The 24,951-nt window shown below is 44.1% G+C and overlaps 6 protein-coding genes, 1 long non-coding RNA gene and 1 other non-coding gene across 11 annotated transcripts; 3 read left to right on the top strand and 5 right to left on the bottom strand.

Annotated features, from left to right (window-relative positions):
• Window positions 1-220: 220 nt before the first annotated feature.
• Window positions 221-1,585, bottom strand: LOC9637930. The gene is made up of 7 exons (XM_024678196.1): window positions 1,426-1,585; window positions 1,309-1,368; window positions 919-969; window positions 785-865; window positions 658-727; window positions 520-602; window positions 221-467 (listed from the first exon to the last, which is right to left on the bottom strand). The coding sequence occupies exons 1-7, from the start codon at window positions 1,549-1,551 to the stop codon at window positions 321-323; spliced, it is 618 nt and encodes a 205-aa protein (XP_024533964.1). The 5' UTR covers window positions 1,552-1,585; the 3' UTR covers window positions 221-320.
• Window positions 1,586-1,622: 37 nt separating this feature from the next.
• LOC9641652 (probable LRR receptor-like serine/threonine-protein kinase At5g48740) lies at window positions 1,623-5,296 on the bottom strand. Its single transcript, XM_002973133.2, has 16 exons — window positions 5,199-5,296; window positions 4,591-5,122; window positions 4,055-4,530; window positions 3,874-3,997; window positions 3,738-3,809; window positions 3,608-3,679; window positions 3,471-3,542; window positions 3,347-3,415; window positions 3,236-3,295; window positions 2,963-3,189; window positions 2,706-2,911; window positions 2,529-2,655; window positions 2,419-2,478; window positions 2,168-2,357; window positions 1,975-2,107; window positions 1,623-1,912 (listed from the first exon to the last, which is right to left on the bottom strand). The coding sequence occupies exons 1-16, from the start codon at window positions 5,272-5,274 to the stop codon at window positions 1,715-1,717; spliced, it is 2,694 nt and encodes an 897-aa protein (XP_002973179.2). The 5' UTR covers window positions 5,275-5,296; the 3' UTR covers window positions 1,623-1,714.
• On the bottom strand, window positions 5,276-6,167 carry LOC112347420. Its single transcript, XM_024678199.1, has 3 exons — window positions 5,854-6,167; window positions 5,537-5,797; window positions 5,276-5,481 (listed from the first exon to the last, which is right to left on the bottom strand). The coding sequence occupies exons 1-2, from the start codon at window positions 6,133-6,135 to the stop codon at window positions 5,543-5,545; spliced, it is 537 nt and encodes a 178-aa protein (XP_024533967.1). The 5' UTR covers window positions 6,136-6,167; the 3' UTR covers window positions 5,276-5,481; window positions 5,537-5,542.
• LOC9637929 (ATP-dependent RNA helicase eIF4A) lies at window positions 6,075-7,276 on the top strand. Its single transcript, XM_024678194.1, has 7 exons — window positions 6,075-6,189; window positions 6,238-6,301; window positions 6,358-6,495; window positions 6,570-6,791; window positions 6,870-6,960; window positions 7,018-7,115; window positions 7,169-7,276. The coding sequence occupies exons 1-7, from the start codon at window positions 6,164-6,166 to the stop codon at window positions 7,184-7,186; spliced, it is 657 nt and encodes a 218-aa protein (XP_024533962.1). The 5' UTR covers window positions 6,075-6,163; the 3' UTR covers window positions 7,187-7,276.
• On the bottom strand, window positions 7,245-8,040 carry LOC9637928 (photosynthetic NDH subunit of subcomplex B 3, chloroplastic). Of its 3 annotated transcripts, XM_024678198.1 has the most exons (5): window positions 7,861-8,040; window positions 7,696-7,797; window positions 7,521-7,637; window positions 7,401-7,463; window positions 7,245-7,335 (listed from the first exon to the last, which is right to left on the bottom strand). In XM_024678198.1, exons 1-5 carry the CDS (start codon window positions 8,017-8,019, stop codon window positions 7,300-7,302), a joined length of 477 nt encoding a protein of 158 aa, XP_024533966.1. In that variant the 5' UTR covers window positions 8,020-8,040; the 3' UTR covers window positions 7,245-7,299. The 3 variants fall into 3 exon arrangements, with proteins under 3 accessions (XP_024533966.1, XP_002973178.2, XP_024533965.1); XM_002973132.3 differs by having other exon boundaries at window positions 7,696-8,040; XM_024678197.1 differs by having other exon boundaries at window positions 7,401-7,460; window positions 7,696-8,040.
• A 6-nt stretch (window positions 8,041-8,046) lies between these two features.
• Window positions 8,047-8,127, bottom strand: TRNAL-AAG. The gene has a single exon. It is a non-coding gene; the product is annotated as a tRNA-Leu (tRNA).
• An 8,154-nt stretch (window positions 8,128-16,281) lies between these two features.
• On the top strand, window positions 16,282-16,692 carry LOC112347421. Its single transcript, XR_002992756.1, has 2 exons — window positions 16,282-16,346; window positions 16,425-16,692. It is a non-coding gene; the product is annotated as an uncharacterized LOC112347421 (long non-coding RNA).
• A 1,690-nt stretch (window positions 16,693-18,382) lies between these two features.
• Window positions 18,383-21,200, top strand: LOC9641650. Of its 2 annotated transcripts, none has more exons than XM_024678193.1 (12): window positions 18,383-18,481; window positions 18,554-18,582; window positions 18,643-18,725; window positions 18,873-19,005; window positions 19,137-19,351; window positions 19,416-19,545; window positions 19,603-20,032; window positions 20,092-20,139; window positions 20,187-20,275; window positions 20,369-20,445; window positions 20,513-20,705; window positions 20,800-21,200. In XM_024678193.1, exons 7-12 carry the CDS (start codon window positions 19,803-19,805, stop codon window positions 20,979-20,981), a joined length of 819 nt encoding a protein of 272 aa, XP_024533961.1. In that variant the 5' UTR covers window positions 18,383-18,481; window positions 18,554-18,582; window positions 18,643-18,725; window positions 18,873-19,005; window positions 19,137-19,351; window positions 19,416-19,545; window positions 19,603-19,802; the 3' UTR covers window positions 20,982-21,200. The 2 variants fall into 2 exon arrangements, with proteins under 2 accessions (XP_024533961.1, XP_024533960.1); XM_024678192.1 differs by having other exon boundaries at window positions 20,788-21,200.
• Window positions 21,201-24,951: the final 3,751 nt, after the last annotated feature.

The raw sequence follows: 24,951 nt of genomic DNA, 5'->3' as shown, positions 1-24,951 counted from the left end.
AGTTGGAAGAGAATATTACAGGAGTTGGCGGTAAGTTTTGATGAAGCGGGTGGTTTTTACTGCGTTCTTTTCTTTCAGCAAAATGGTGAGGAGATGCTAGAGGCCGAGAGGGAAATTCTACGGACAATGCGTGAAATGACGAGGCATGAGCAAGAGATTGGAGAGACGATGCAGCAACTCGAGGAGAAAATCACACAGGCACTGGAGCAAGTCCAGCAGATGATCTGGAAAGAAGATCATCAAGATGTTAATTGATCGAAAGAAAACGTGTGAAAGACATGAGAAAACTTGGTAGGATTCTTCGTTTGCTTTCCTCCTTTTCAATCGCAGACGAGCTCTTTGATCTCCTTCTCGAAGCACTCGAGCTGCGTCCTGATCTTTGGGAGGAACTGGCTCATCTGGGATCGGAGGTGCTCGCGTTCTGGCTCGGGCAGCGTCTCTGGAACTTCGGTGAAGGCTACGTCTATCTGCATCATCCGCTCGGCTCAAAGCTTTGTGCTGAGAGGAAACAAGACATACCCGAAGATCGTCAAGATCACCCAAGCAAGTATCGACCGAGAGTGTCCCTTCCACTTGAAACGGCTCACCGACCTCGATCTTGCCTGCGCAACGTTTTACGTTGGTCTCTGCAGCATTCATCTTAAAAGATTAGGATACCGAGAAAGTCCAGCAGAATGTCGAAGCTGTAATCCACTCGTCTTTTCCCACGTACTGTGAGTATCGCCGCCTGACACAGAGAGTGAGCGTTGGAAGAAACAGTAAGATTCCCAATCTTCGTGCTTACATCACCAGTGCAGCGAGAAACATCAGTCACGTAGGCTGAACCCTCTCCAAAAGTGATGGGCTCCGCAGCAAGTAAAAGCTCCTGATCAAAAGAAAAAGCTCAGACGTTTGTCGTGGGTTTCGTAAGAACCATACCCTTAGCTTCGAGATAGCCCAGTCGTTGAGGTTTCTCTCCTCCCAAGCGTTCTAGAAAGAAAAAAAAAATTCGAGTGAGAAGACAGTGGAAAACAACAGAAACACACACACACACAAACACACACAAAGGACTCTGAAAGAAGTGGAGAAAGAGAGGAAGGGAGAAACAATGGAAGTAAAGAAGAAACAAACACACACACAAACATACTCTGAAAGCAATGGAGAAGGAGACGGGAGAAAGCAATGGAAGTGAAGGAGAAACACAACAAAACCTGGAGTAGCTAGTTGCTCAGACCTTCAAGTAGACTGCGCAAGACAATCCAAGAATGTATCACTCTACAAGAATGCGATTCAACTCCACCAGCATTGCATTGTATTTTGCGCACTTACTCGATCGGTCGCCATACACATGGAAGCAAACCTCCGGCTCACGAGCAATGGCGGCATTCCCTGCGAAGAATAAGAAGAAAAAGGCCTCGCTCAGTCTATTGCTGATCGACAACCCACCTGAGAGCAGCTGCTAGGATTCCTGGGTAGCGGGAAGCGCAGGCATCGAGTGGAAGCGCCTCGAGGCTCGGCGAGAATGGAGCACAGCATCCTTCCGCCGAGGAGACGCGCGCCCGTCGCAGCCATTGCCGCTTAAACCCTAAAGCCCTGGAGCAAAATATCTTCTCTTTACGTCTATACATTGCCAAGAACCCTAAAAACAGAGCTATGCTCTGTTCGCAAATGCCTTGGATCCTTGGATTACGTGTGCATGATCGTTTGTTTGAGACGAACACTATATGTTTCTTAATTACATGGCAGTTTCGAATGCTTGGGCTTCCTTGAGGTCTCGCAACACTTGGCTCATTTTGGGTCGCTCGTTTGGGTCTCTTGCCACCGATTTTGCTGCCACATTCGCGAAGATTGCCATGCTTCCAATGCTAAATCGCCCTGCGATGTTTCTATCCACGACTTCGTTGTAAGATCCACTCAGGAGATATGGTCTTGCCTGCGAGCACGAAAGAAGTATCAGAGGGAATCGTGCATTGTGCGAAGGGAAAACTTTCATACCCAAGTGATGATGCTGTATTGATCGGCAGGAACGCGGTCACTGAGTGGCTCTCTTCCACAAATGAGCTCCAAAAGCACCACCCCAAAGCTATAAACATCACTCTTTTCGGTAAGCTGGTTTGAGGCATAGTATCTGAAACAGCGAAAGACAACTACTGTGAACCGCTCGAACTTTAAAACAACTCTTTCTTACTCTGGATCGAGATATCCAACCGTGCCTTTTACCAGAGTTGTGACGTGCGTCGCATCAATCCTAGTGACGTGCTTGGAGAGCCCAAAGTCTGCTACCTTGGCATTCATCCCCGAGTCGAGAAGGATATTGGTGCTCTTCACGTCCCTGTGAATGATCTTGGAGTCGCTCCCATTGTGAAGGTAATCCAGTGCTGAAAAGATCATGATTCAAGTTTGGTCAACAAGAGAAACGTAATCAAAGTGTTGAGTTACCTGTCGCAGCACCCACGGCTATCTTTACCCGTGCTTTCCAATCTAATGGAGACTTTGAGCCTGAGAGAAAGAACTTTCTTTTAGCACAATGCAGTTTGTTTCGTGCTTACCATAGAGGTGCTCCATTAACGTCCCTCCTCCCATAAACTCGTATACAAGAAGTTGCTTCTTTGACTTTTGGCAGAAGCCTACCAGTTCCACGAGATTTTGATGGTGTACACGAGATAGTAGGCTCACCTGAAAGCCAAAAACCAGCTTGATGGTTTTTGTTTCTTCTAAGAACGAACCTCATTGATAAACGAGTCGGCTCCAAGCTGAGACGCATCTGATCGGACTTTGATGGCGACTTCCTGACCGTTTGCAAGTCTCCCATGATAAACCGGACCAAAGCTTCCTTTCCCGAGCTCGGTCTTGAAGCCGTTTGTTGCAGTGCTGAGCTCTCTGTACGAGAACTCTTTGCATCCAATGAGATCTCTTGAACCCGCCCTTATTTCTAAAGAAGAAATCGTCATCGGAAGCGAAAACATCACCAAAATAAATGTACCTCTTTCAAATGATTTTTCCTTGCTCCGGTTTCTTCGTAACAGAAGGAAACCAAGAGCAAGAACCAAAACAGCAGCTATAGCGCTACCAGTCGCGATACCAACAACTTTTTTCGTTTGGCTCTTGCTCTTGAGATCCACAACAATGCCTGTTTCCGGACCTGGGGCCGGAGGCACTGCTGCAGCTTGAGAGCAGTCTGCAGAGCCAAGACAAGGATTTCCGGTAAACCTGCGAAAGAAAACGTTACTTCCTGTCTGACCGGAGAAGAACTTACTGAAGTTTTCCCACGAGCGCAGCTGGAATCTGTCCCGAGAAATTGTTGTTTGCAACATTCCTGTAAGATAAGTAATTATCTTTTCTCTTGTAAAGAAAGTCTGGCTCTCACACTGATTGTAGATTCGGTAAATTCACCAAGGAATCAAGCTCACCGCTTAAGCTGTTATTTTGCAAGTTCCTATATCAACACAGTAAACACACTTTAAATCAGCTTTAGAAAAAACGGGACTTACAGCAGCTTTAAGTTCTGTAATGAACGTGAATCAAAAGAGAGTGCCCCGGACAGCTGGTTGTAGCTCAGATCCCTGTCAACTTCAACAGCTTAAACAACAATAGCATAGAGAGAAAATAACGATAAATAGCATCTTACAAAGTTTCAAGCGCTGACAAATCCCACTGATTGACGGGAATAATTCCAGAAAGTTGATTGTTTGAAATGTTTCTGTCCAAAAGGAAATGTATGCGTTGGTTGAACCACAAAAAAGCTTTTGCATACTCACAGATATGTTAGCTTGGAAAGGTCCCCCACTTGAGGATACAAGGAACCCTTCAACCCCTTGCCAGAAAGATCCCTATGGGGAAAATGAAACCATTGCTCTTATTAACAACAAAAAGAAAAAGATCAATGTCACTTACAAAAATTCCACTTGAGGAGATTGTACAGATGAGCACTTCACTCCGTTCCATGGGACTGGTAAGCAAGGATCGTGGTCGCCCAGCGTTATCGTGTAATATGAACAAATGGAGCTTAGAGATGTGACTGCATGTCGAAATAGTAAGCACTTTTTGCATCAGAAGTTCTGAAAGAAAAGCATACCATCAGCACTCGTTGTCGGAGGAACAACAGTAACTGGACGGTAAACTTCCAATGCGTTTATCTCTGGCGAACCAGCAATGCCTTGTAAAGTAATGTTGAGTGTTGACTCGGCCGATCGCGAGGTGGTCGAATTCCCAGTAAAGGAATACGAAGTCCCCTGAAAGCTACCGGGGAGAAGAAAGCTTGACTTGCTCGAGTTCCCATTTAGCAGAATGTCGAAGGACGTTTGACTGGTGGTGTTGGTCAGCATTGCAAAGTGTGCGACGATAAAATAGCTTTGCGTCATTTTCCTATCAGCGACAGCGAGAAGGTAGCTGAGAGAATTTCCTGAACCCACTCTAGATGTCTGGAGAATCGATTGGGGTGCTGCTGGTGCACTTGAGTTTATGGAACCATTATAGATTGAAGCTGTTGAGTCTGTAGGAAAATAGTTGGTATCAATATCCCATATGCGATCCTGTTGATCATCTGGATATCTGGCACACGAAAAGCATTTAGATGAGAGGACGTGCGAGGACATATGCAATGCAAGCTACCTGAGTGTCTTCGTCGTTTCACCACAGTTGATCCTGTAGATCATTTGCAGCATTGCGCCACGGTCTAGTCTCGATGTAGCTGCGTCATAAGCATTTTCTTCGAGCGGCCGAAGTTCTAAAGACGAGATAACTGGAACACCACCTTCTGAAGTCGCGAGCAAACAGAAGGCTGTAGCGCCGGCAGTGGAAGAAGTCCACACAAGTTCCTCAATCCAAGGGTCCCTGGACGAAAGGTCCACCGTTGACACCACAGTCTGGTTCATAACAAACTGGAACGAGGGAGGCCTTCTGCGCGTGTCGTAGTTTCCATATCTAAAAGTTGCTCTCGTGAGATGCAAGCCGGCTTGGTGACCGATGTCGTAGCAATTGAAGTTGCGCGTGGTCTTGGAGAATGGGAAGTATCTCACAGAATTACCTTGGATGCTCGACGTGATGCCTACGTTGTTCACAAAACTCGCATCTGGAATCCAAATAAGCCCAGTGGTTTTATCTGTGAAATTGCTCGACGATCCACATGACAAGCTCAGAAAATCTGGTGCAAAAGAAAGAAAAGAACAGAAAATGAGATGAGTGGCATTTAATTCCGCGAAAATGATAGAGGGATGTACCTGGCCCTGGAGTCTGCGAAGAAATCTGACGAAGAATAAACGCGATGCAGAGGAGAATTGCCAGACCCTCTTTCATCTTTGTCGCTCGCTATCGACACATTGGAAAATTAAGAGTGAATTGGAGGAGCTCCCCTGTTCGTCTTCTTCGTCTTCTTCTTCTGAATTCTCCTCTTGTTAGTACCTATTGACGCGATCCAGTCCCCAGTAGCTTACCATAATGTAAGCTTCGTGACTTAGTCGTGTTCTTATCGTGGGCATTGGTGTCCGTCCGATTGCCTCCATCCTGGCCGTCGACACGATTTTAGCTTAAACAAAACATTTTAGTTAAGCTTTAATACCTCTCTTTACTTCACTCTCGTGAGAATGAGCTGAATGGCCGCGTTCGCGGAGGAGAACGCGCCATGGAAGCTCTCTTTGAAGGAGAAGCTCTCCAAATTCTCCACGATTCGCATGAGGATGTTGCCAGCATCGAGCTCCTTCTCGATCAGGCAGCGGTAGTAGACAGTGGCGCATCGATCGCTGATCTCGGCGTTGGCGGGCTCCGGGCAGTACTCGTTGTCGAGCCAGGCATGGAGATTCTCCCTCAGCCACTGCGATTCCTGCGAGATTTTCCAAGATTTTCGTCACGATCGATGGATTGATCGATAGCACACACCTCTGCTGCTGCCGACGCCGTCGACCATTCCACCGGTAGCATCAGATCTTCCACGCCCTCTTCTCCTTCTTCTTCTCCTTCTTCCTGGCCGCCTTTCTTGCCCGCATTCTTCTCTCCATCTCGCCTCGAATCGTCCGAGAACGCTCTCGCAATCGTGCCGCGATTCCTCCTGCTGCGATCGATCCTGCATTGCGAAGAGAAGAAGCACCGCGGGGTCTTGGCGCCGATCGGGCGTGCCGCTGGAGGAGCCGCGGATAATCTGGCAATGGACGCCATAGCCATGAGATTTTAGGGTTTATGCGCGGTAGCTATGAGCGAGGCATCCGTGACTCCCAGGTAGGAATTCTCTTTCCTGCTATTTCCGATCGCTTCTACTCCGACTAGGCAGCGCGATGGAGATTCGCCGCGGCATTTCTACATCGCGGTCGATCGGCAAGAATTTAAAATGGTGAAGATAGTCTCTGGCTCTCTCGTTTTACATGTGTTCTTCGTTTTCCTTTCTAGAGAACTTTCTTCGATTTGCTTGAGCACTTCTGGAAGCGATCGGGAGTTCCTCTGGTTATTTGCTGCAACGCGCGCGACAGCCTCGACGCAGTCTTCGCCGCCGCTGCGTCGTGTCCACACTTCCACGTAAAATTCCTCGTAAGAAAAGCTTTCTTCTTTTTCGTTTCTTGCCAGCTCTTTTCCTTCGAGACTAAACGATTTGTGAGACGCAGCACAGTGATCTATGCGAGCACGAACGAGCGACAACGATCGAAGAGTTCCGGCGTGCCATGGCAGAATGGAGGAAGAGTGAAGTAACGATGGAGGGTGATTCCACCATGCCTCCAAAGCTCTTCCTCCTCCTTGTCACCGACGCTTGCCTGCCTTCCAGCACTTTTGGAGAGCATTCCCTTCTCGCAAGAGCGCTTGTCAACTACGATCTTCCCGTGAAAAAGGCGAGCTTTCTTCTGATAGCTTCGCATTTCTTTCGTTCTCCCCGGGATTTCATTCTTTGTTTTCGTTTGCTTCTCTAGGAAGCGTACTTGAGGCGTCTCGGTGCTTGTTTGAGCCCCTCCGGAGGGACACAAAGCGTCACAAAGAGTTCTACGAATGAACCGAGCACCAGTAAGTGGTAGTTCTGTGTTTATCTCTTGTGATAGATTATTGTTCTCTTCTTTCCAGATGGTGTCGTGCTTAACATCGTTGTTGGTGGCGAAGTATCCACACTTCGCAGCATCGAGGAAGGCTGCGTCGTGATCATCAACGAAATGCCGATTAACGTACGTTTCTTCTCTCAAACTTCATCTTTGATCTTCACACTACTGGCTTGCAGATCACAGAGCTGTTGTAACGAGCTCACTGGAAGGAAAACGTTTCACTTCTGCTGCTACCAAATACAAAGAGAGAACTTTTGAAAAACAAATTGGAAATTTATGTGCAGGTATAGAAAGAAACTTTTGGAATCTATTTCTTCTTCTGTGGTAATCTCTGAACAACCACCTGCAGAAAAAAAAAATGAAAAACAAGAGATCAAATTGCCTTGGCAAGTAATTTACTTTCCTTACCTTGCCAGCATTAGACTTATCTCCAACAATTGTTTGGCAAGCCAGCCTCCAAGTACCAGGCTTCTGAAAGTTTCAAAGTAAGAAATTGCTCAAGTTGTTTGGTTTGACATTCTCTTTTACCTGTTTGAGATGCTTCTTTTCAGCACTGGTTGGCTGACTTAGCAGCTCTTGTCCCTCTAAAATCTCCACAATACAAGTTCCACAGCTGCCACCCCCTCCACAGTTCATCAGCTTGCCCTTCAGTAAGAAAAAGAAAAAAATCAAATTTAACCCTTGACTTTGTTCAGAAACTTACGTACAATCCGTAGAGCTCGAGCTTGTTCTCGCGCATCACATTCCTGAGCACCTTCTCGCCGCTCTTGACACTCGTTTTCAACACATCCCCTTTGCCATCGGGCTGCACAGCACACACACACAGAAAAAAACCTTGGAAATTGCTGAAGTTTGGATGCTTTTTTACCCCCAAAAATTCGAGCTCTATCGCTGCTGGCTCGCTGCTTGGCTGCTCACTACCATCTTGTAGATTTGAGAACAATGGCCTGGCTTTCTTCCTTGGAATGAATCGCAAAGGACTTGAAAACTCGCATTGGCATATGGAGAATGCGGGTGAGACAGCCATAGAAGAGCAAAAAGGAGAAAATTTATCTGTTGACAGTGGGATTCGAACCCACGCCCTTTCGGACCAGAACCTTAATCTGGCGCCTTAGACCAACTCGGCCATGTCAACCTTTGCTGGTAGAGTGTGTAAGTTTAACCACCAATCGCAAAGCTAAACACAAGTTTTTTAATAATTGAAATTATGTTTAGCCAATGCCAGCGGATTGGATGCGAAGCTCTTCTCTCCCGATCAAAACGACGATGAAAACGCTTGCTGCTACCATCCCGCCGTAATTTTGTGGTTCTTTCCCGCGTTTTCACAGATTTTTGCCTCCAATTCTATCTTGTGCATGGAATTGGAACTGGACCTGGAGTTTTTCGAGCTGTCAATCCGTGCTTGATTTCTTCTGATTTCAGCCCCTGTTTCACGACGGTGGGAAACAATGGAGCTCCTGCAAACAGCAGAGTCACGATTTTAGCTTGTTCTTAAGCATTCCAGGGTACGTCTACTTCCTTCTCCTCCTTCTTCCTTCTTCTTTTTGTGTTTGTTTTTCTCTTCTTTTCTTTTATTTCTGCTGCGGTCATTTTTTCGTTCGTTGTTTTTGGTCCTTTCATTTTGGAGGTTACATTTTCTCCTTCCTCCATCAGCTGTACGCACGGAAAGCACACATCAGAGAAACCAAAGCCAGCTCCCAAGCCAAGCAAAACTTTACCCAGGGAGACGCCGGCATGCTTGAGATGCAAACAAGGTTTCTACTGTGCAGATCACGGAGCGCAAACCTTAAACCTCTTGCTCATTCGCATGATGGCTCTGATCTTTTTCGCTCTTTTCTTATCCTTTATGCTAATTAAAATATCTGTTCTCCGCAGGCTCAAAGATATTGGACCAGTGGCAGGAAAGAAAACCATGATTCTCGAACAAAGCTTGTACCTCCAGGAATCTCGTACTTGATCTTTTGCCGGCTCAAGGCTAGAGCGCATGCACTCTCCGAGAGTCCGAGAGACAAGGGAAACAACATCCGTGAGGGGGCGACCACACCATCCCGCGCCAAGAAGGAACCAAATCCATCATCAAGAAGCGCAACAACAGATATGGTAAGGATTCCGTCACCAGAACTCTCCCACATATCCACGCCACAACATCCCCAATGGAAGGTGGAGGACAGTGATCGTGAAATGCCAACCAAACGGAATATTGCAAGACCCTCCAGAGCACCACCAAAGTCCCCAAGCCCTACACTTTCCCAGACAGCCAACTTGGTCCAGCACCAAGAAGAACAGCAGCAACTATGACCGCCACCCACTACAAGTGGGGAGGACCCCTGCCTGCAAGAGGTTTGACGGACGTCCTTGACATTTACTAAAGCACGAAAGAGATGCTAACACCAACACGATGAACAAGTCCCACCACTTTTGAGCAATATCGTGGTCTCCTTCACGCAACAGAAACGCCCGTGCTATTGAGTGCCATGCTTTCGAGTTTGATAGTCTTGGCCGGCCCTCGTGTTGACTTCAAAGCATAACAATGTGAATATTCTTTCTATTTTGAAAATCAATTACAGATGATTTCTCTGTTGTCTGTGAAATTTTGCTGTAGGGTGGTGGCCTAAATTGGTGTGGTTGCCTCCTGTAATTCAATGCTCCTGCAGCGCAGATTTATCTTCGAGCAGAATCTCTCTGCGGCAAGTCTGGCATCGGCATCAGCATGGCCAACGGCAAGCGGGTTTTGGATCGGGATCGGCTCTAGTGTCGCGTCTTTCTTAGTGAGCATCCCGGTTCTCTTCATCACTTTCAAGTATCCTCCTCCACCACCAGCTTCAGCGGGCCAAGCTCCAGCTCCGCCACCAGGATGCCTCGCGATATTGTGCTCAGCATTATTCAGCTTTCTCAAACCACTGAAAAGTGGATCTTCAGCATGGTGGAGTGGTCGGCTTTCTGTGGCTGGAGCGTGACCTTGGCGGCTCTAGTATACAGCATCTCTTGCTCAGCTCATCGCCACTAGGGAGTTGCTACCGAAATTCATGAGGCTGATTGCTAAACCCATTTTTTATGTCATTGCATGTGTTGTTTCATTGATCTTTGGACCAGCTTTCTATGACACCCATGGCTGGGCTTACAATGCTTTGGTTGTCACATATGGCATTTTCTCTTCATAAGATTGATTGCCTCTTTAAATCACATGTATGCCAATAAACTTGAGATATGGGAGGAAGGGATTGTTAGAGATATACATTCTCTATAACATGAGAGTCTATGTGGCATATAAAGGTGTTAAATCCCATAGGGTATAGAATATTTTTAAAATATTTTTGTGGTTTATATCATTCTCCCCTCCTTTATGTACAATAACTTTCAGAAGCTAAATGAGCCTTATATAAAGGGAGTCCAAGGCAATATGTGCACTTAGACTGGAATGACACTAAGGAAGGAAATCCTAAGTTGTTATTAATTAAGCATACTTGATACGATGATGAGAAACTATGTTAAGAACCCCCACAATATTGAAATTAGTCCGTTAATATTCGTTAAATGATAATTTACTATGTCTACAAAACACCCTTGCTATCATGCCTTTTATGTTAGGATATTTATAGAATGTAGAGATTGTCTTGAATATAATGGTGTTCATCCTATGTCCAAATTCAGAATCTAACACCAGTCCATATTTATATCTTCATATTAGACCACTGGTATGCTAAAATAATATTAAATTCTGTTTAACTCAATTTTATGTGCTGATCTTGACATTTAGATGTTGGATGCTTTAAAACTATTCTAAGTCACTCTGTATTTCTGTCTTTTCGCTTCTTGGACTATACATGCAAGAGTTGCTCCATACTCTAGTACTTTCACTCCTTAATTCCATACTTAGGAGTTTGGTTCCATTCCTTCATTCAATGGCCCAAAGCTTTAAAATTTAAGTTCCACTCCACTCTCCTTGGATATGTAGCATGTGACACATGGCATATAGATAAGTTTCACTTCATGATTATCCTATAGTAAATCACTAATGAAAACTATGTGCTACACTTAGGAACTATAAAAGATTTTCCTTAAATAAATGAAGATGCAAAACATAAATTTAAAAAATTGGCTTTAATGTAGTTATGGTAATAACTATAATTGATCATGTGAAAAAAAGGGACTCTTAGAGTCATAGGATTATTCTTATATAGTTATAATGTTAACTCATTTGAATATACCTTTGGATAATAACTATTCTCATAAATATTACTCTGAGATTACCTTACCTTTGCCCTTTATAACTATCTTACACATAACCATAAGGCTATAACTTTATCAAATCTAGATAGCCCTAAAAGTTTAGATGAAGCAAGTTGGTAAAACTGGAAAAATCAATTCAAAAAGAGTTTCAACTTCAAAGAGTCTAGGAAGTTTTGCAATATCACCTGAAGTCCATATACCACCTTCCCTGATTTTCATGTTGTTTATAATCAATACATCAGAAAATGTGATAGTAATAATCAAGCCGACAAAGATGATCCCTTTAAAGGACTCTTTCTTATAGATTTGTATTTGTTATGTGATGCTCTTCAAACAAGCTATAGAAGACCCACATAAGCGGTGAGAAGGTGCTTATTTTCGACAAATCTCCACTCATTCATACTTAGATATGTTTCTGTATTGCAGGAGGGTCTATTACAGAAGGGACTCAAAAAGATAAGGATGGTAAAGCCGACCTCCACGAACAGACATACCTCCAAAACTCGGGATAGCATGGTCCTGAGCAGTGGTGAAACGAAAGCAGTCCTCTCCGCAAAAGGAACGCCCTGTAAGTGTAGACCAACGCTGTGAAAGCTCCGTGCACATCCCGGGCAAACTCTTGTGCGAAAATCGGGGAGGCTTCTGCCGCTGTGCCGTAAAGAAAGAGAGATCCACTAACTTTAATCACCTTGGCTATGGAGCTCATGATCAGACGCAGAGATCCCGTAGAGGGCAGCAGTGAAAGTCGAGACCCATTGCGCGAGCTGTGACCACGAAGATTTGGTAAACATCCACTTTGCAAGGAAATGGAAAAATCTGAGCGTGCTCGTGGCTAGCACTGCCACCGATCCGACTGGCACTGGATTTTCGACCTCCTCATCATCTGATTTCTTTTACCGACCAGCAGTATTTATATGAAGCGGTACGATTGAGTGGATTACTACTGGCTCACTTTCTTCTTTCAGGCTTTTAACGTGTGAAGGAAGACCATGGTCTTCTACCCCACGACAAGGAAGTGGGACTGTGACCCGACTGAAAGAGTAAGCTTGACGAACTTCGTGAGTGACCAAATTTTATTTAAATGTCTCCCAGGGACGCAGGGATTTTATTTTCTGGCTACTCGTTGCCAATGGACGAACCAAAGAGAAGCGAGAAGCTGGTTCTACACATTAATGGGAGCTCTCTGGTGGAAAAGTCACACTTTGACTGCAATGTAAGTTTCTCTTGTTCCTTCTTTCCTTTCCTTTAGTCTTCTCACTGTACAATGGCACGAGGATAAAGCGGAAATGGACACTAGAGTATGAGAAGGCAAACGAGTGTTCACGATCCAAACGTGAGCGAGCTGAACTCACACTTGGAGAAGTTCTCAAAGGGGCTGGATGTCAAAGTTCTTGAGAGCTTGACTTTTCAGGAGCAAGGGGAGAAGTTTGCGTCCTAGGTAACAGACATCACAAAGTAAGCAGTGTATGATCTCTTCTCGCTACTAGCAGCTACACAAACGGCCAAGACGGCCGTGGCTTCAATTGCCTACGTTTGGATGATGCTAATCTTCTGGTCCGGGGAAGGATTTGCATCGGACTGCCTTTGCTACATCAACTGATCTCTGGAATTGGTTTTGTAAGTCACTCTCTCATTTTCTTTGTCCCTGGTCAGCCTCTTATTGTTTATTGTTTGCGTTTTCAACGTAGAGTTCTTTGTCACTCGCTTGAGATCCTACGAAAGACTAGGTGCTCGGCTGATTTCTTTTGCCAACGAGTGCTTATGACCTTGTATGCAGTAAGATTGAGTACTGCTCACTTTCTTCTTTTCAGGCAGCATGTAAAGTTTAAGCGTCAACCACGATTGACGTCTCAGCAAGCATGCAGGGCATGATTGAAGTAAAGGGGCAATTCGATAGCCGAAACCAACGTAGAGCCTCAAGTCGCGGCGGCCTTGGTCGTCGGTGTAGCTGCTCAAGGCGAGAAGAGGTTGAGTGCTGCTTTCATTGTGATCTTGCTCCTGGGAAGTCAAGTCAGGCTTTGATGCCAGGGCCAGCGCCTTTAAGAACATCTCCAGGTATGAGTTCAGCTTAATCACGTTTGGATCGTAAGCACCCGTTCACCTTTTCTTCCAAATCACTTTCTCGAAGTATGATGAGATGCCATGCTGTGATACTGTTGCCTATGCTGATCTCCTGGTCCCGGGAAGGATTTGCAAGCTTGTGGAATAAAGGAATATGTCAAGAGCAAAGACGAGGACCAGATCATTGCCGAAGCCTCCAACATCAGTGACGAGGATAGTGAGGCGAAGAAGAGCTGCAAAGACGAAGCGGCTCCAAAGTCAAGGCAGCAGCGCTACACAGAAAAGCTTTTCCACATGGAGAAGATCTTCCATCTAGCACTATACGAAATTGATGATCGCCAACATCAGTCGTCCATACGGCATTCTGAACTCCAGCTTTTTGAAGGTTTGGAAGCTTCTTGACGTCTAAAGCGCCCTAAGATCCACCTGGATCTCACCTTGGGGAACTCGGGCACACTGTAGTAATTTTGAAGCTCGTCTTGATCAACAAGAAGCATCTTTGTGCGCTCCTTGTCCGTGAACTTGTACACGCCCCCCGCTGGCCGAGGCTTTCAAAGACTTCCAGAGAAGTCTCATCTGGATGAATGTAGCAGCCAAAAGCTCAGGAATCAAGACTCAGAAGTCAGGTCTGCTCTGCTTAACGATCTCAAGACGTGCTTGCTGTGGAATGTTGCTCGATTTCAGGAAGTACCTGTTGGTGTGCTGAGTATGACAAGTTCATGCTGATGGTCCAGCGGAGATACTGAGCGTGTTGCTAGAAAAAGAACGGATAAATTAGACAAATTAAAGAGAAGCTTACTCCTTTCGATAAGCTGAAACTCAAGAAAAGCATGACCATCATGTTTGCTTTATTTTTCAGTGCATAATCCCTAAGTTCCAAAATAAACTAAAGCTGAAGATGTGCCATATAGAGTGGAAGTCTAATGAATTAATTGGCATGAGGGCTACATGATTTGACAAAGTTACCATAAATCACTGAGGATATGGACAAGCCTACATCAACTTTGAATTTAGTAAATGCATCCTTTTTAAAGGTTGGATGATTGATTGTACATAGTGATTGATAAACAAAAGGGGCAAAAAAATGATTAACATGTGAGTAGTGTTGTGACACATGGAAATATAAAAAATTGAATCCAAGACTAAGTCTGAAATCAAATCCAAGATTGGGTCCAAAATCAAATTTAAAATCAAATCTGAAACTAAATCCAAAATAAAGAATTCAAAATTAAGTCCAAAATTAAGTTCTAAACTGAGACTGAAAGCCGAAAGTGCTAACTAATATGACTACAAAAAGCTATACCCAATGATAATGATATAAATATTCAGGAGTTAAAAGTTAGAGTGGGGAAGTGTTAAAAAATTTGTGTAAACAATTAAAGAGAATGACTTAAGAAATAATTCATAAAAGTTCAAATATAAAAAGAAAAAATCTATAAATAAAAGTGTACCACTTTTTTCAATTGGGTGGGGCTCTCATGAGAATTATAGTTCTTAGCTTCCGTCCAAAATAAAATGTAAAATATAATTTATATTCATGTAATTTATGATCTTCAATTAAACATCTAAACTATTTAGAAACATTTGATTAAACACCTTCATAGATTTGGCTCAATTACACGTCTCCATCCTCTTGAAGATCTTCTTGACTTCCACTAAATTGCAGCATTGGATTAACATTGTACTAGCACTGCTTAGCTTAATTTGCATTACGATCAAGTTGGAAAGCTCCCATAGCAAATTGGGTTTGTGCCATGGAAATGGTGAAGAAATGTGCGGAAACTTCACATTTTCATCTTTGCAATGTTGCTAAGATGGCAGAACAGCAGGTGAAAGACACTGAGAATGCCCAGGATCTCTAAATATGTCCACGCCTTGGACAAGGCTGGCCAAGTTCACACAGATAGCTCCCTAAGAGTTTTTTTCTTGCTAGTGGGCCTGCTGTAATGTTCATGTGAAGGAGTTTGACGAGTTCCTGAAGATCCCGCAGATCCGCGACGTAAAACAAACCACTCTTTGTTGTTTCTTTTACTCACGTTTTACCAAGTCTCGATTGTGTTAGGAAGCTTAGGAAAGTGCTGACTTTGAAGTTTCGATTCGAGGGCTTCTTAAAGGGAGATCGCACTGCTTGGATCTGGATTCAAGAATGGACGGTTTCTGATATCGCTTTTCCAGGATTGCATTTCAATCCTCTGGCAGAACGACGCGGCTACCAGGTTCTATCAATCAACAATCACTTGAGCGCGAGTACGGGATCCAGAATTTCTACGAGAAGGCAACAGGATTTGGTTGCTCTGAAGCTCTACTCATCCTTCCCGGCGGAACAAATCATTCGCTTCTCTTCCGCAAGGCGCTCCAATATCATCGCCAGATCGAGGTAAGCTTTCGGATCTTTCCACTACGAAAACAAATTCTCGTGAATTGTGACGAAACAGTAACGATACAGATGGCCCAGTTTCGAAGTCCTTTTTCTCCTTGAATATGTGAGAATTGTCATTTTGTGTCTCTTTTATTTAACCAATTCTGCAGATCGGATGTGTCGGCTTTTCTGATAAGAATTCCGGCCCTCATCCTGGGAATTATAGAAAAGGAGCGACAGATTATCCATAAAGTGGAAGGTATTAACGTTGCTTTCTTATTGTTACATGCTATTGTGCACTACTGCACGGATCAATTAGACGACGCAGCACTAACAGTGAGCGGCATTGCAGAAGTAACAGAGAAAGTGGAAGAATTTTTCGAGGAAGTGGCCGAGTCGATCCCAGAAGACGCAACAAGAGAAAAACTCAGGGACAAGGTGAGCACGCTCATTTGCTTTGCTCCAACCTTCCAAGCATTTTAAGTTTCAACTGTTGGAAGCATAGGTAAAAGCCACAACGGACTCTATGCGTTCGGACATCGGCACCGTCATCGAACCGGACGTCAAGGCTGCAGCCGACATAACCTCTCGAGCTGCGGAGGAAGCACAGAAGCTCAAGGCTGCAGCCGACATAACCTCTCGAGCTGCGGAGGAAGCACAGAAGCTCAAAGACGCGGCGATGGAGCTCGAGGAGAAGCACACAGGTAAGCTCTAGTATCTTTCGCATCACTGTGATTGATCGGAAAGAAAACGAGATTCAACCATTTACTAAGGCACGAAAGAGATTCTAACAGGGAGTACCACTAACGCGATGAACAAGTCCCACCACTTTCGAGCAATATCGTCTTGACGCGGCAGAAATGCCGTCACGCTCGTGCTATTGAGTGCCATGCTTTCGAGTTTGATAGTCTCAAACTGGCCGGCCATCCTCAAGCACGTGTTTGACTTCCTGCTCCACCACAGCATAACAATTTGAATATTCTGACCAAAATTACAGATGGTTTCTCCTCTTACTGGATAGACTAGACGAACTGAAGAGAAGCTTACTCCTCTAGATGTACTCTTTATACCTAGTGCAGCAAGCAAAGTGCTAGGGACACAAGCTTGCTAGAGAAATCTAGTTATTTCTGGCTGGACAGGTAAATTGTCCTCTCAAGAGGTTGCTATGCTTCTGCAAGAAATAATGTCAAATGTTAAATCCTGCATTAACATCCCACTTTTCAATCCCAATATAAGACATTTTTTTTACCAGGTTCTACCCTGAATCTCTAGATCACCATTATAACATAATGTGATCCAGCTATTGATGTGGTTCGTGATAAGCTTGCAAACTTTATATTTTGATTTCGTCTCTTGAATATAGATAACATTTACAATATATATCTATCAAAAAACATTTATTGTAAATGGTTTTACTATATATTTTATATCATATATCAGAATTGACTTATTGAGACTTGGGAAGATCACATTTTGTTGACTATAGAGTTGGGGAGTCAACTTCATGATGATCAACAAAATGCTAATTAATGTATGTTTTTTCTCTCAAACTTCTTTAATTTTCACATTACTGACTTACAGATTATAGAGTTGTTCTAGCAAGCTCATTAGAAGGAAAACCTTTCACTCTTGCTACTACCAAATACAAAGTAAAAGAGAACTTTTGAAAAAACATTGGAGTTAATAATTAATTTATGTGCAGGTATAGAAAGATTTTTTCTTCTATGGTAATCTCTGAACAACCATGTGTAGAAAAGAAAAAAGAAAAACAAAAGATCAAATTGACTTGGCAAAAAGATACTTTCTTACCTTGCCAGCATCAGACTTATCTTTGACAATTGTTTGACAAGCTAGCCTCCAAAGTACAAGGTTTATGAAAATTTTAAGTAATACATTATTCATCTTGTCTGCTTTGAATTCTTTTTTACCTGTTTATTTCTTTTCAGCACTAGTTGGCTTGACTGAGCAACTCTTGTCATTCTAAAATCTCCACAATACAATTTCCACAGCTGCCACCCCCTCTTCCACAATTCATCAGCTTGCTCTTCAGTAAGAAAAAAAAATTCAAATTTCACCCTTGACTTTGTTCATAAGCTCACATAAAATCTGTAGAGCTTGAGCTTGTTCTTTTCCTGAGCACCTTCTCACCGCTCTTGACACTCACATCCCCATTGCCATCGGGCACAAAGAAAAAAGCTTTGGAAATTGCTGGAGTTTTGATGCTATTAGCCCCCAAAATTCGAGCTCTATCGATGCTGGCTCGCTGCTTGGCTGGTCACTACCATCTTGTAAATTTCAGAACAATGACCTTGGAATGAATCGCAAAGGACTTGAAAACTCCCATTGGCATCTGGAGAGACAGCCATAGAGAAGCAAAAACCATAAAAAAAGCCGTGGGACAGTGGGATTTGAACCGATGCCCTTTCGTCTTGGCACCGAAGGCAGGTTGGTGGTGGAGGGCTCTGTGGCGGTTTGTGGCTTCTAGTTTCGTGGTGGAGTCACTTGGGAGGTGGATGGCCCATGAGCAACGCTGAGCATCCATGCTCGTAGTCTCGCTAGAGAGTGCGTTCTCGCTGTTGTTTTAGCCCCTAAGGGGCATTGGGGAATAATACATACACGTTTCATCAAACCGACACCAGAACCGAAATTTGGCGCATTATGTCAGTCTTTGCTGATAGAATGTGAAAGTGTAAGCCAAACTTGTAACGTTAATTATTTTTAGGGCTTGTGTGTAGGAGCAGGAGCGATGGGGAAGGCCCAATGCCAGCGGATTGGATGCGACGCGCTCTTCTCTCCCGATCAAAACGACGATGAGAACGCTTTCTGCTGCCATCCCGGCGTAAGTTTGTGGTTTTCTTCCCGCGTTTTCACAGATTTTTGCCTCCAATTTTGATCTTGTGCATGAAATTAGAACTGGAACTGGATTTTTTCGAGCAGCCGGTATGTGTTGTCAAATCTGTGCTTGATTTCTTCAGTTTGGGATTGCTGTGGTGATTTCAGCCCCTGTTTCACGACGGTGGGAAACAATGGAGCTGCTGCAAACAGCAGAGTCACGATTTTAGCTTGTTCTTAAGCATTCCAGGGTACGTCTACTTCCTTCTCCTGCTTCTTCCTTCTTCTTTTGTGTTTGCTTTTCTTCTTTTTTGTTTTCTTATGCGGTCATTTTCTCGTTCATTGTTTTTTTGCTGTTCTTTTTTTTTGGAGGCTAAATTTTCTCCTTGTTCCATCAGCTGTACGCACGAAAAGCACACATCAGAGAAACCAAAACCAGCTCCCAAGCCAAGCAAAACTTTACCACAGGGAGACACGTCAGCAACACCAATTGCTTGAGATGCAAACAAGGTTTCTACTGTTCAGATCACGGTAACCAAACCTTAAACCTTTTGTCATTTGTCTTGCTCATTCGCACGCACGGAAGATGGCTTTGATCTTTTTTCTCTCTTTACTTTTCCTTTATGCTCGTAACTTAAGATTAAAATATCTGTTCTTCGCAGGCTCAAAGATATCGCAACTCAACGATTAAAAACCAGCTGCGAAAGAAGCTTCGCAATCATCGGTGCAAGCAGCCCCGGCGGCCCTCCCCAACGTGATTGACTTGGATGCAAAGCGGACGTGCAGGAATAAAGGCTGCGGAAAGGCATTCACCGAGCGAGAGAACCATGAAACTGCTTGCAGGATGATAGCTGTTTTTCACGACAGGTCGAGAGGAGTAAGCTTCTCTTCAGTTTATCTAGGCTATCCATTCTAAATCGTATGACGTGTTCTTTTTCTAGTTTTTTTCTTGCTAGTGGGCCTGCTGTGATGTTCATGTCAAGGAGTTTGACGAGTTCCTGGAGATCTCAGGAAAATAGCTAAAAAAATGAAATGCTCTTGCGGAGGAATGCTTCGCGATGGCTCTGACTTGTACGTAAGTTTTCACTTGTTTTCGTTTCTTTAACGCTTTTCTGTTTTGGTTGATAGGATATTGACACTGCGCGTGAATTGGAACAGGTGTATACGGCGTAAAACAAGCCGTCGTTTAGTCCACTCTTTGTTGTTTCTTTTGCTCACGTTTTACCAAGTCTCGATTGTATTAGGTGGCTTCGGAAAGTGCTGACTTTGAAGTTTCGATTCGAGGGCTTCTTAAACGGAGATCGAGCAGCTTGGATCTGGATTCAAGAATGGCTACGGCTTCTGATATCGCTTTTCCAGGACTACGTTTCAATCCTCTGGCAGAACGACGCGGCTACCAGGTTCTATCAATCAACAATCACTTGAGCGCGAGTGCGGGATCCAGAATTTCTACGAGAAGGCAACAGGATTTGGCTCTGAAGCTCTACTCATCCTTCCCGGCGGAACAAATCTTTCGCTTCTCCTCCGCAAGGCGCTCCAATATCATCGCCAGAGCGAGGTAAGCTTTCGGATCTTTTCCTCTGCGAAAACAAATTCTCGTGAATTGTGACGAAACAGTAACGATCCAGATGGCCCAGTTTCGAAGTCCTTTTTCTCCTCGAATATGTGAGAATTGTCATTTTGTGTGCTCTTTTATTTAACCAATTCTGCAGCTTGGATGTGTTGGCTTTTCTGATAAGACTTCCAGCCCTCATCCTGGGATTTATAAAAAAGGAGCAACAGATTATGGAAATAGTGGAAGGTATTAACGTTGGTTTCTTACTGTTACATGCTATTGTGCACTACTGCACGGATCAATTAGACGACGCAGCACTAACAGTGAGCGGCATTGCAGAAGGACTAGAGAAAGTGGAAGAAGTTATCGAGGACGAGTCGATCCCAGAAGACCGAAGAGAAGAACTCAGGGACAAGGTGAGCACGCTCATTTGCTTTGCTCCAACCTTCCAAGCATTTTAAGTTTCAACTGTTGGAAGCATAGGTAAAAGGCACAACGGACTCTATGCGTTCGGACATCGGCACCGTCATTGACAGCGCTGCGGATCCAACCAAGCCGAAGACAAACGCCGGTGGAGAACCCGACGTCAAGGCCGCGGCCGACGCAGCCTCTCGAGCTGCGGAGAAAGCACAGAAGCTCAAAGACGCGGCGACGGAGCTCGAGGAGAAGCACCCAGGTAAGCTCTAGTATCTTTCGCATCACTGTGATTGATCGCTAGGAAAGAAAACGAGAGTCAACCATTTACTAAAGCACGAAAGAGATTCTAACAGGGAGTACCACTAACGCGATGAACAAGTCCCACCACTTTCGAGCAATATCGCCTTCACGCGGCAGAAGCGCCGTCACGCTCGTGCTATTGAGTGCCATGCTTTCGAGTTTGATAGTCTCAAACTGGCCGGCCATCCTCAAGCACGTGTTTGACTTCCTGCTCCACCACGGCATAACAATTTGAATATTCTGACCAAAATTACAGATGGTTTCTCTCTGAAGAGAAGTTTACTCCTCTAGATGACCTACAGCAAGCAAAGTGCTAGGGAAACAAGCTTGCTAGAGAAATCTAGTTAGTTCTGGCTGGACAGGTAAATTGTCCTCTCAAGAGGCTGCTATGCTTCTGCAAGAAATAATGTCAAATGTTAAATCCTGCATTAAAAAAAGGATATAATTATATGCATCCCATATGAACTTTTCAATCCCAATATAAGACACTTTTTTTAGCAGGTTCTCCTGAATCTCTAGATCACCATTATAACATAATGTGATCCAGCTATTGATGTGGTTTGTGACAAGCTTGCAAACTTTATATTTTGATTTCATCTCTTAAACATAGATAATTTGGAGGCATTTGCACTTGCTCTTTATTCTTAAAATGTGTTAAATTTAAGTGAAAAATACATTTGCACTATGTTTTAAAATAAAGTAAATTACTTTACATTAAAATTTAGGATATTTTTTAAAAACATTTTCATTGAAAGTGCTAACTTTAACACAATGTTTTCACGTTTTAAAACATTCAGATAAAAATAAATCGATTTTAAAAGATGGGTTCTTTTAATCTTAAAATATTTTTAAAAGGAATGTCCAAGATTCCTTAAAGATTCCAATGCCCTGATTAGGGTATTTCAGTTTTTTTGCTTGCCACGAGCTCAGGCATTGATGGCAGGGGAGCCGCATCACCAAGGTAGGCTCCCTAGGGTTAGATCATGTTGGGGATTCGATGGAGGAAGGAGGAGCAGCTGATTTTGAGGAAGGAGGAGTTGTAGGGTTTGATAAGGAGATGTGTGGGTTCAAGGCGGCAGCATCTAGTGTGGAGGTGCTGCTCGTGGAGTGAGGAGCAACTGCAGTGGAGGAGCATCTAGGGCTGGAGGACGGCACCAGGCCCAACTGTCGCTTGAGGAGGCAGGCCGCCTCGGGGTTGAGGCCGTGGAGATGCCGAGCTCACGGATCTTGGCCTTAATCAGGGCAGACCTGAAGCTGGAGTGGGGGGAGCTGTAGCACGGGGAGCTAGAGCCTCTCCCCCTACAGCTTCTAGAATTTGATTGTTCTCTAAATTCTCTTCTATAACAACCAACGAGGTAAGCTTCATCCCCAATTTAGCTCAGAGTTTCTAGGAGAGTGGTTTTGGGTTTAGGGTGGCGAAGCAAGTGACTTGGAGCGGGAATAGTCATCAAGACAACAATATATGCAGTTGTGGTTTCATAACTTAGAGGAGCAAGACGATGTTACTGTTGAACAAGAGGTGGAAGAAGATGATGGAGGTGATGAAGAAGAGGGCAATGATTGCAAGGAAGGGGAGGCAAGTGTTTATGTCGTGAAGAAAGTGAGGAAGAAATGCAGGAAAAACTGGGGGGACAATAAGATAGCTTCCCTCATTGATTTCAAACAAGAAGATCACCTTGGAAAGATTGGGGATGTGTAGGCCAGCAAGGAGATGACATTGAAAACAACTGCTTGCTAGAAGAGGATTGTAAAGAAGATGCAAGTTGCTGGCATGCAGTGGGACTGGAAGGCTTGCTAGACTCGCTGAAACAACCTTTGCAATGACTACAAGTGTGTTTGCGATTTCTAGAGGAAAACTGAGAACCCTGATTACTTCAGCTTGAGCCACAAGGATGCAAAGTGGCTTATGCCAGTGAAGCTAAACTTGAAGGTGTTCCTATTCGAGTACTTCAACATCATGGATGAATTCCTGGCAAAGCAGGCACCAACATCTCCAACGTTTCTTGTTAATTCAAATGCTCTGTAGGAGGAATCTCACAAGGAGGATCCCACGGATGGTGTTGATCCTCTTGGAGATGCTACACAAGTGCCAAGGAGTTGAAGGAAGCAAAAGAACCTGAAGAAGGCCGAGAAAAGCATGAACACTTTGTTTGGTGAGGGGAATGCTCTAGTTGCTGCTCAAAATAAGCAGAATCTAGCATGGCAAAAAGAGAGCATTGTTTGCATGAAGGAGAATAGCCTGGCCGAGAAGGAGAAGGTTGCAGCTGCAACAATTTTAACTAGAGCCATTTCCAACCTTGCAAGCTCCATCTCCAACTTCTTGAATGGGGCTGCATCCAGGAGTTAGCCACCTTGTTTTCGGGATTTTAGGGGGACGTTAATTATTAATATTAAACTAAACTATGTTTAGGCTATGATATTCTAGATTTCTTCTAACCATTTTTTTTTTTCAAGATCTTGCAACAGTTCAACCTCAAAAAATAGAAGATGCTTCTAGGGAAAACCAGAGAGATGCTGGGGAAGAACGTGGTTCTTTCAACAATCAGGCAGCAGTCATCGATGCCTTGTTGAGGAACAAGGTAATCTTACTTCTTTTGTAAGTTTTGTTTCTTGCCATGGAGGCTTTTCAATCCATCATTGATGACAAGACCTAGTGGCACAAACTCTTCCGGACGAGGAGGAGGACGAAGACAAGCTTTGTTGAGCAGTCTTGTCCAAACAATTTGACATCGGTCTCTGGTGGGTGAAGCTGTGGTGTATGACAATATGGAGCAAGTTCTTCATGGAGTTGTATGACCCTGGTTGATGGAAGCGGAAGCTGAGGATGGAGAAGATGACATTCTTCGGGCTTTGTGGCATTCTAGAGGTTGAAATTTGCAAGTAGGATACGAAGTTTAGGAGAGTGGTGCTAGTGGATGTTCGTATGGGGGTCATCTTGTACAATTTGTTCAAAAACACTGACTACTCTGACCTGTCTGACAAGTTTGGAATCGGGGAAGCCATTGCACATGACATTGTGGTGCAGACAACTGTTGCAATCATCAAGTGCCTTAGGTACAAGATTCAATTCTTGGAGACAACAGCAAAGGTTAGAGCTGTAGTGGCAGATTTTCAACAAATCACCAAGACCTGTCTCCCTAATGTGGCTAGGGTGATTGACTCTACACATTTCGAGATTATCTGACCAATTGGCCCAGATGGTGAGGGCTACTTTGATCGAAAGCAGCAGTACTTAGTGATCTTGCAGGGGGTTTGCGACGCTTAGAAAAGGTTCTGGAGTATCTATGCAGGTTGCCAGGTAATTACTTTTAATTATTTTCTTCTATACATCTAATTGGTTTTTTTTTTTCCCTAGGGAGTGTTCATGACGTGAGGGTTTTTTGGAACTCCAAGCTATGCTCAAGAGTTCCTCAAGGGCAACCAACTATAGCAGCACTTGATGATCCCTCACTTAGGTAAGTTGACTGTTTTTTTTTTTAATTATTCATTTGAAACAGGTTCGCAGTGTAAACTCCTGAGTTTGGACTTCCCAAGAGGTCACCTAGCCCAGTACTATTCAAACCCAAGGATGCTTAACTCCAACTATGTCAAGACCCTTAACCGATTCCCGAGAAGTCACCCAGCCCAGTACTATTTAATTCTAACTATCCCAAGACCCTTAATTGATTGGAAAAGGGGGTGCACTCTTATTCATAGGCCCTTTCCCTTTATATTTGAATCCTATGGATTGTCTCTCAAGTAGTTCCCTTTGATTGCTTACAATCCATCACACTTCCCTGCAAGTTCACGCCCTTGTGAACGGAAGTTGAGAGCCACAGCTCTCCCAAGAGCCCTGCTCTCCCAAGAGCCCCGCTCTTTTGACACCCTACCCTTCAGGAGCAAATTGGACCAGCCAGATGTTAATCAACATGTGGTGTGATTCCCTTAGCTAACCAACAGAGTCGGACCCGAGACCCTTCTGATACCAAATGTAACTCCAAATATCCCAAGACCCTTAACCGATTAGAAAAGGGGGTGCACTTTTATTCATAGGCCCTTTCCCTCTATATTTGAACCCCATGGATTGTCTCTCGAGTCGTTCTCTTGGTTGCTTACACCCAATTGACGGTGACTAAGGTAGAATACAACCAGCAACACCATTTGGCCTGGATTGTTATTGAACAAGCATTTGGACTCCTAAAAATGAAATTTAGATGTTTGGATAA

The sequence above is a fragment of the Selaginella moellendorffii genome, unplaced genomic scaffold (genome assembly GCF_000143415.4).
Source record: "Selaginella moellendorffii unplaced genomic scaffold, v1.0 SELMOscaffold_21, whole genome shotgun sequence".
NCBI classification, from domain to species: domain Eukaryota; kingdom Viridiplantae; phylum Streptophyta; class Lycopodiopsida; order Selaginellales; family Selaginellaceae; genus Selaginella; species Selaginella moellendorffii.
The sequence above is the reverse complement of the archived record's forward strand: the minus strand, read 5'-3'. Positions and strand labels throughout refer to the sequence as shown.

What these genes read in the sequence shown, in the direction of transcription:
- LOC9637930 (XM_024678196.1), bottom strand. Translation starts at nt 1,551, where the DNA reads ATGGCTGCGACGGGCGCGCGTCTCCTCGGCGGAAGGATGCTGTGCTCC. An exon ending in CATTCTGCTGGACTTTCTCG is followed by an intron (nt 603 to 657) that starts GTATCCTAATCT and finishes AACGTTGCGCAG; the next exon opens with GCAAGATCGAGGTCGGTGAG. An exon ending in GTGATCTTGACGATCTTCGG is followed by an intron (nt 468 to 519) that starts GTATGTCTTGTT and finishes CGGATGATGCAG; the next exon opens with ATAGACGTAGCCTTCACCGA.
- LOC9641652 (XM_002973133.2), bottom strand. Translation starts at nt 5,274, where the DNA reads ATGAAAGAGGGTCTGGCAATTCTCCTCTGCATCGCGTTTATTCTTCGT. An exon ending in TTCGCAGACTCCAGGGCCAG is followed by an intron (nt 5,123 to 5,198) that starts GTACATCCCTCT and finishes CTTTTGCACCAG; the next exon opens with ATTTTCTGAGCTTGTCATGT. An exon ending in GAAACGACGAAGACACTCAG is followed by an intron (nt 4,531 to 4,590) that starts GTAGCTTGCATT and finishes TTCGTGTGCCAG; the next exon opens with ATATCCAGATGATCAACAGG.
- LOC112347420 (XM_024678199.1), bottom strand. Translation starts at nt 6,135, where the DNA reads ATGGCTATGGCGTCCATTGCCAGATTATCCGCGGCTCCTCCAGCGGCA. An exon ending in CGGCGTCGGCAGCAGCAGAG is followed by an intron (nt 5,798 to 5,853) that starts GTGTGTGCTATC and finishes AAAATCTCGCAG; the next exon opens with GAATCGCAGTGGCTGAGGGA.
- LOC9637929 (XM_024678194.1), top strand. Translation starts at nt 6,164, where the DNA reads ATGAGCGAGGCATCCGTGACTCCCAG. An exon ending in ATCGGCAAGAATTTAAAATG is followed by an intron (nt 6,302 to 6,357) that starts GTGAAGATAGTC and finishes TTTCCTTTCTAG; the next exon opens with AGAACTTTCTTCGATTTGCT. An exon ending in ACGATCTTCCCGTGAAAAAG is followed by an intron (nt 6,792 to 6,869) that starts GCGAGCTTTCTT and finishes TTGCTTCTCTAG; the next exon opens with GAAGCGTACTTGAGGCGTCT.
- LOC9637928 (XM_002973132.3), bottom strand. Translation starts at nt 8,019, where the DNA reads ATGGCTGTCTCACCCGCATTCTCCATATGCCAATGCGAGTTTTCAAGT. An exon ending in TCGAGCTCTACGGATTGTAC is followed by an intron (nt 7,638 to 7,695) that starts GTAAGTTTCTGA and finishes TTCTTACTGAAG; the next exon opens with GGCAAGCTGATGAACTGTGG. An exon ending in AAAAGAAGCATCTCAAACAG is followed by an intron (nt 7,464 to 7,520) that starts GTAAAAGAGAAT and finishes TGAAACTTTCAG; the next exon opens with AAGCCTGGTACTTGGAGGCT.
- LOC9641650 (XM_024678192.1), top strand. Translation starts at nt 19,803, where the DNA reads ATGGCTACGGCTTCTGATATCGCTTTTCCAGGACTACGTTTCAATCCT. An exon ending in AATATCATCGCCAGAGCGAG is followed by an intron (nt 20,033 to 20,091) that starts GTAAGCTTTCGG and finishes GTGACGAAACAG; the next exon opens with TAACGATCCAGATGGCCCAG. An exon ending in TCCTTTTTCTCCTCGAATAT is followed by an intron (nt 20,140 to 20,186) that starts GTGAGAATTGTC and finishes CCAATTCTGCAG; the next exon opens with CTTGGATGTGTTGGCTTTTC.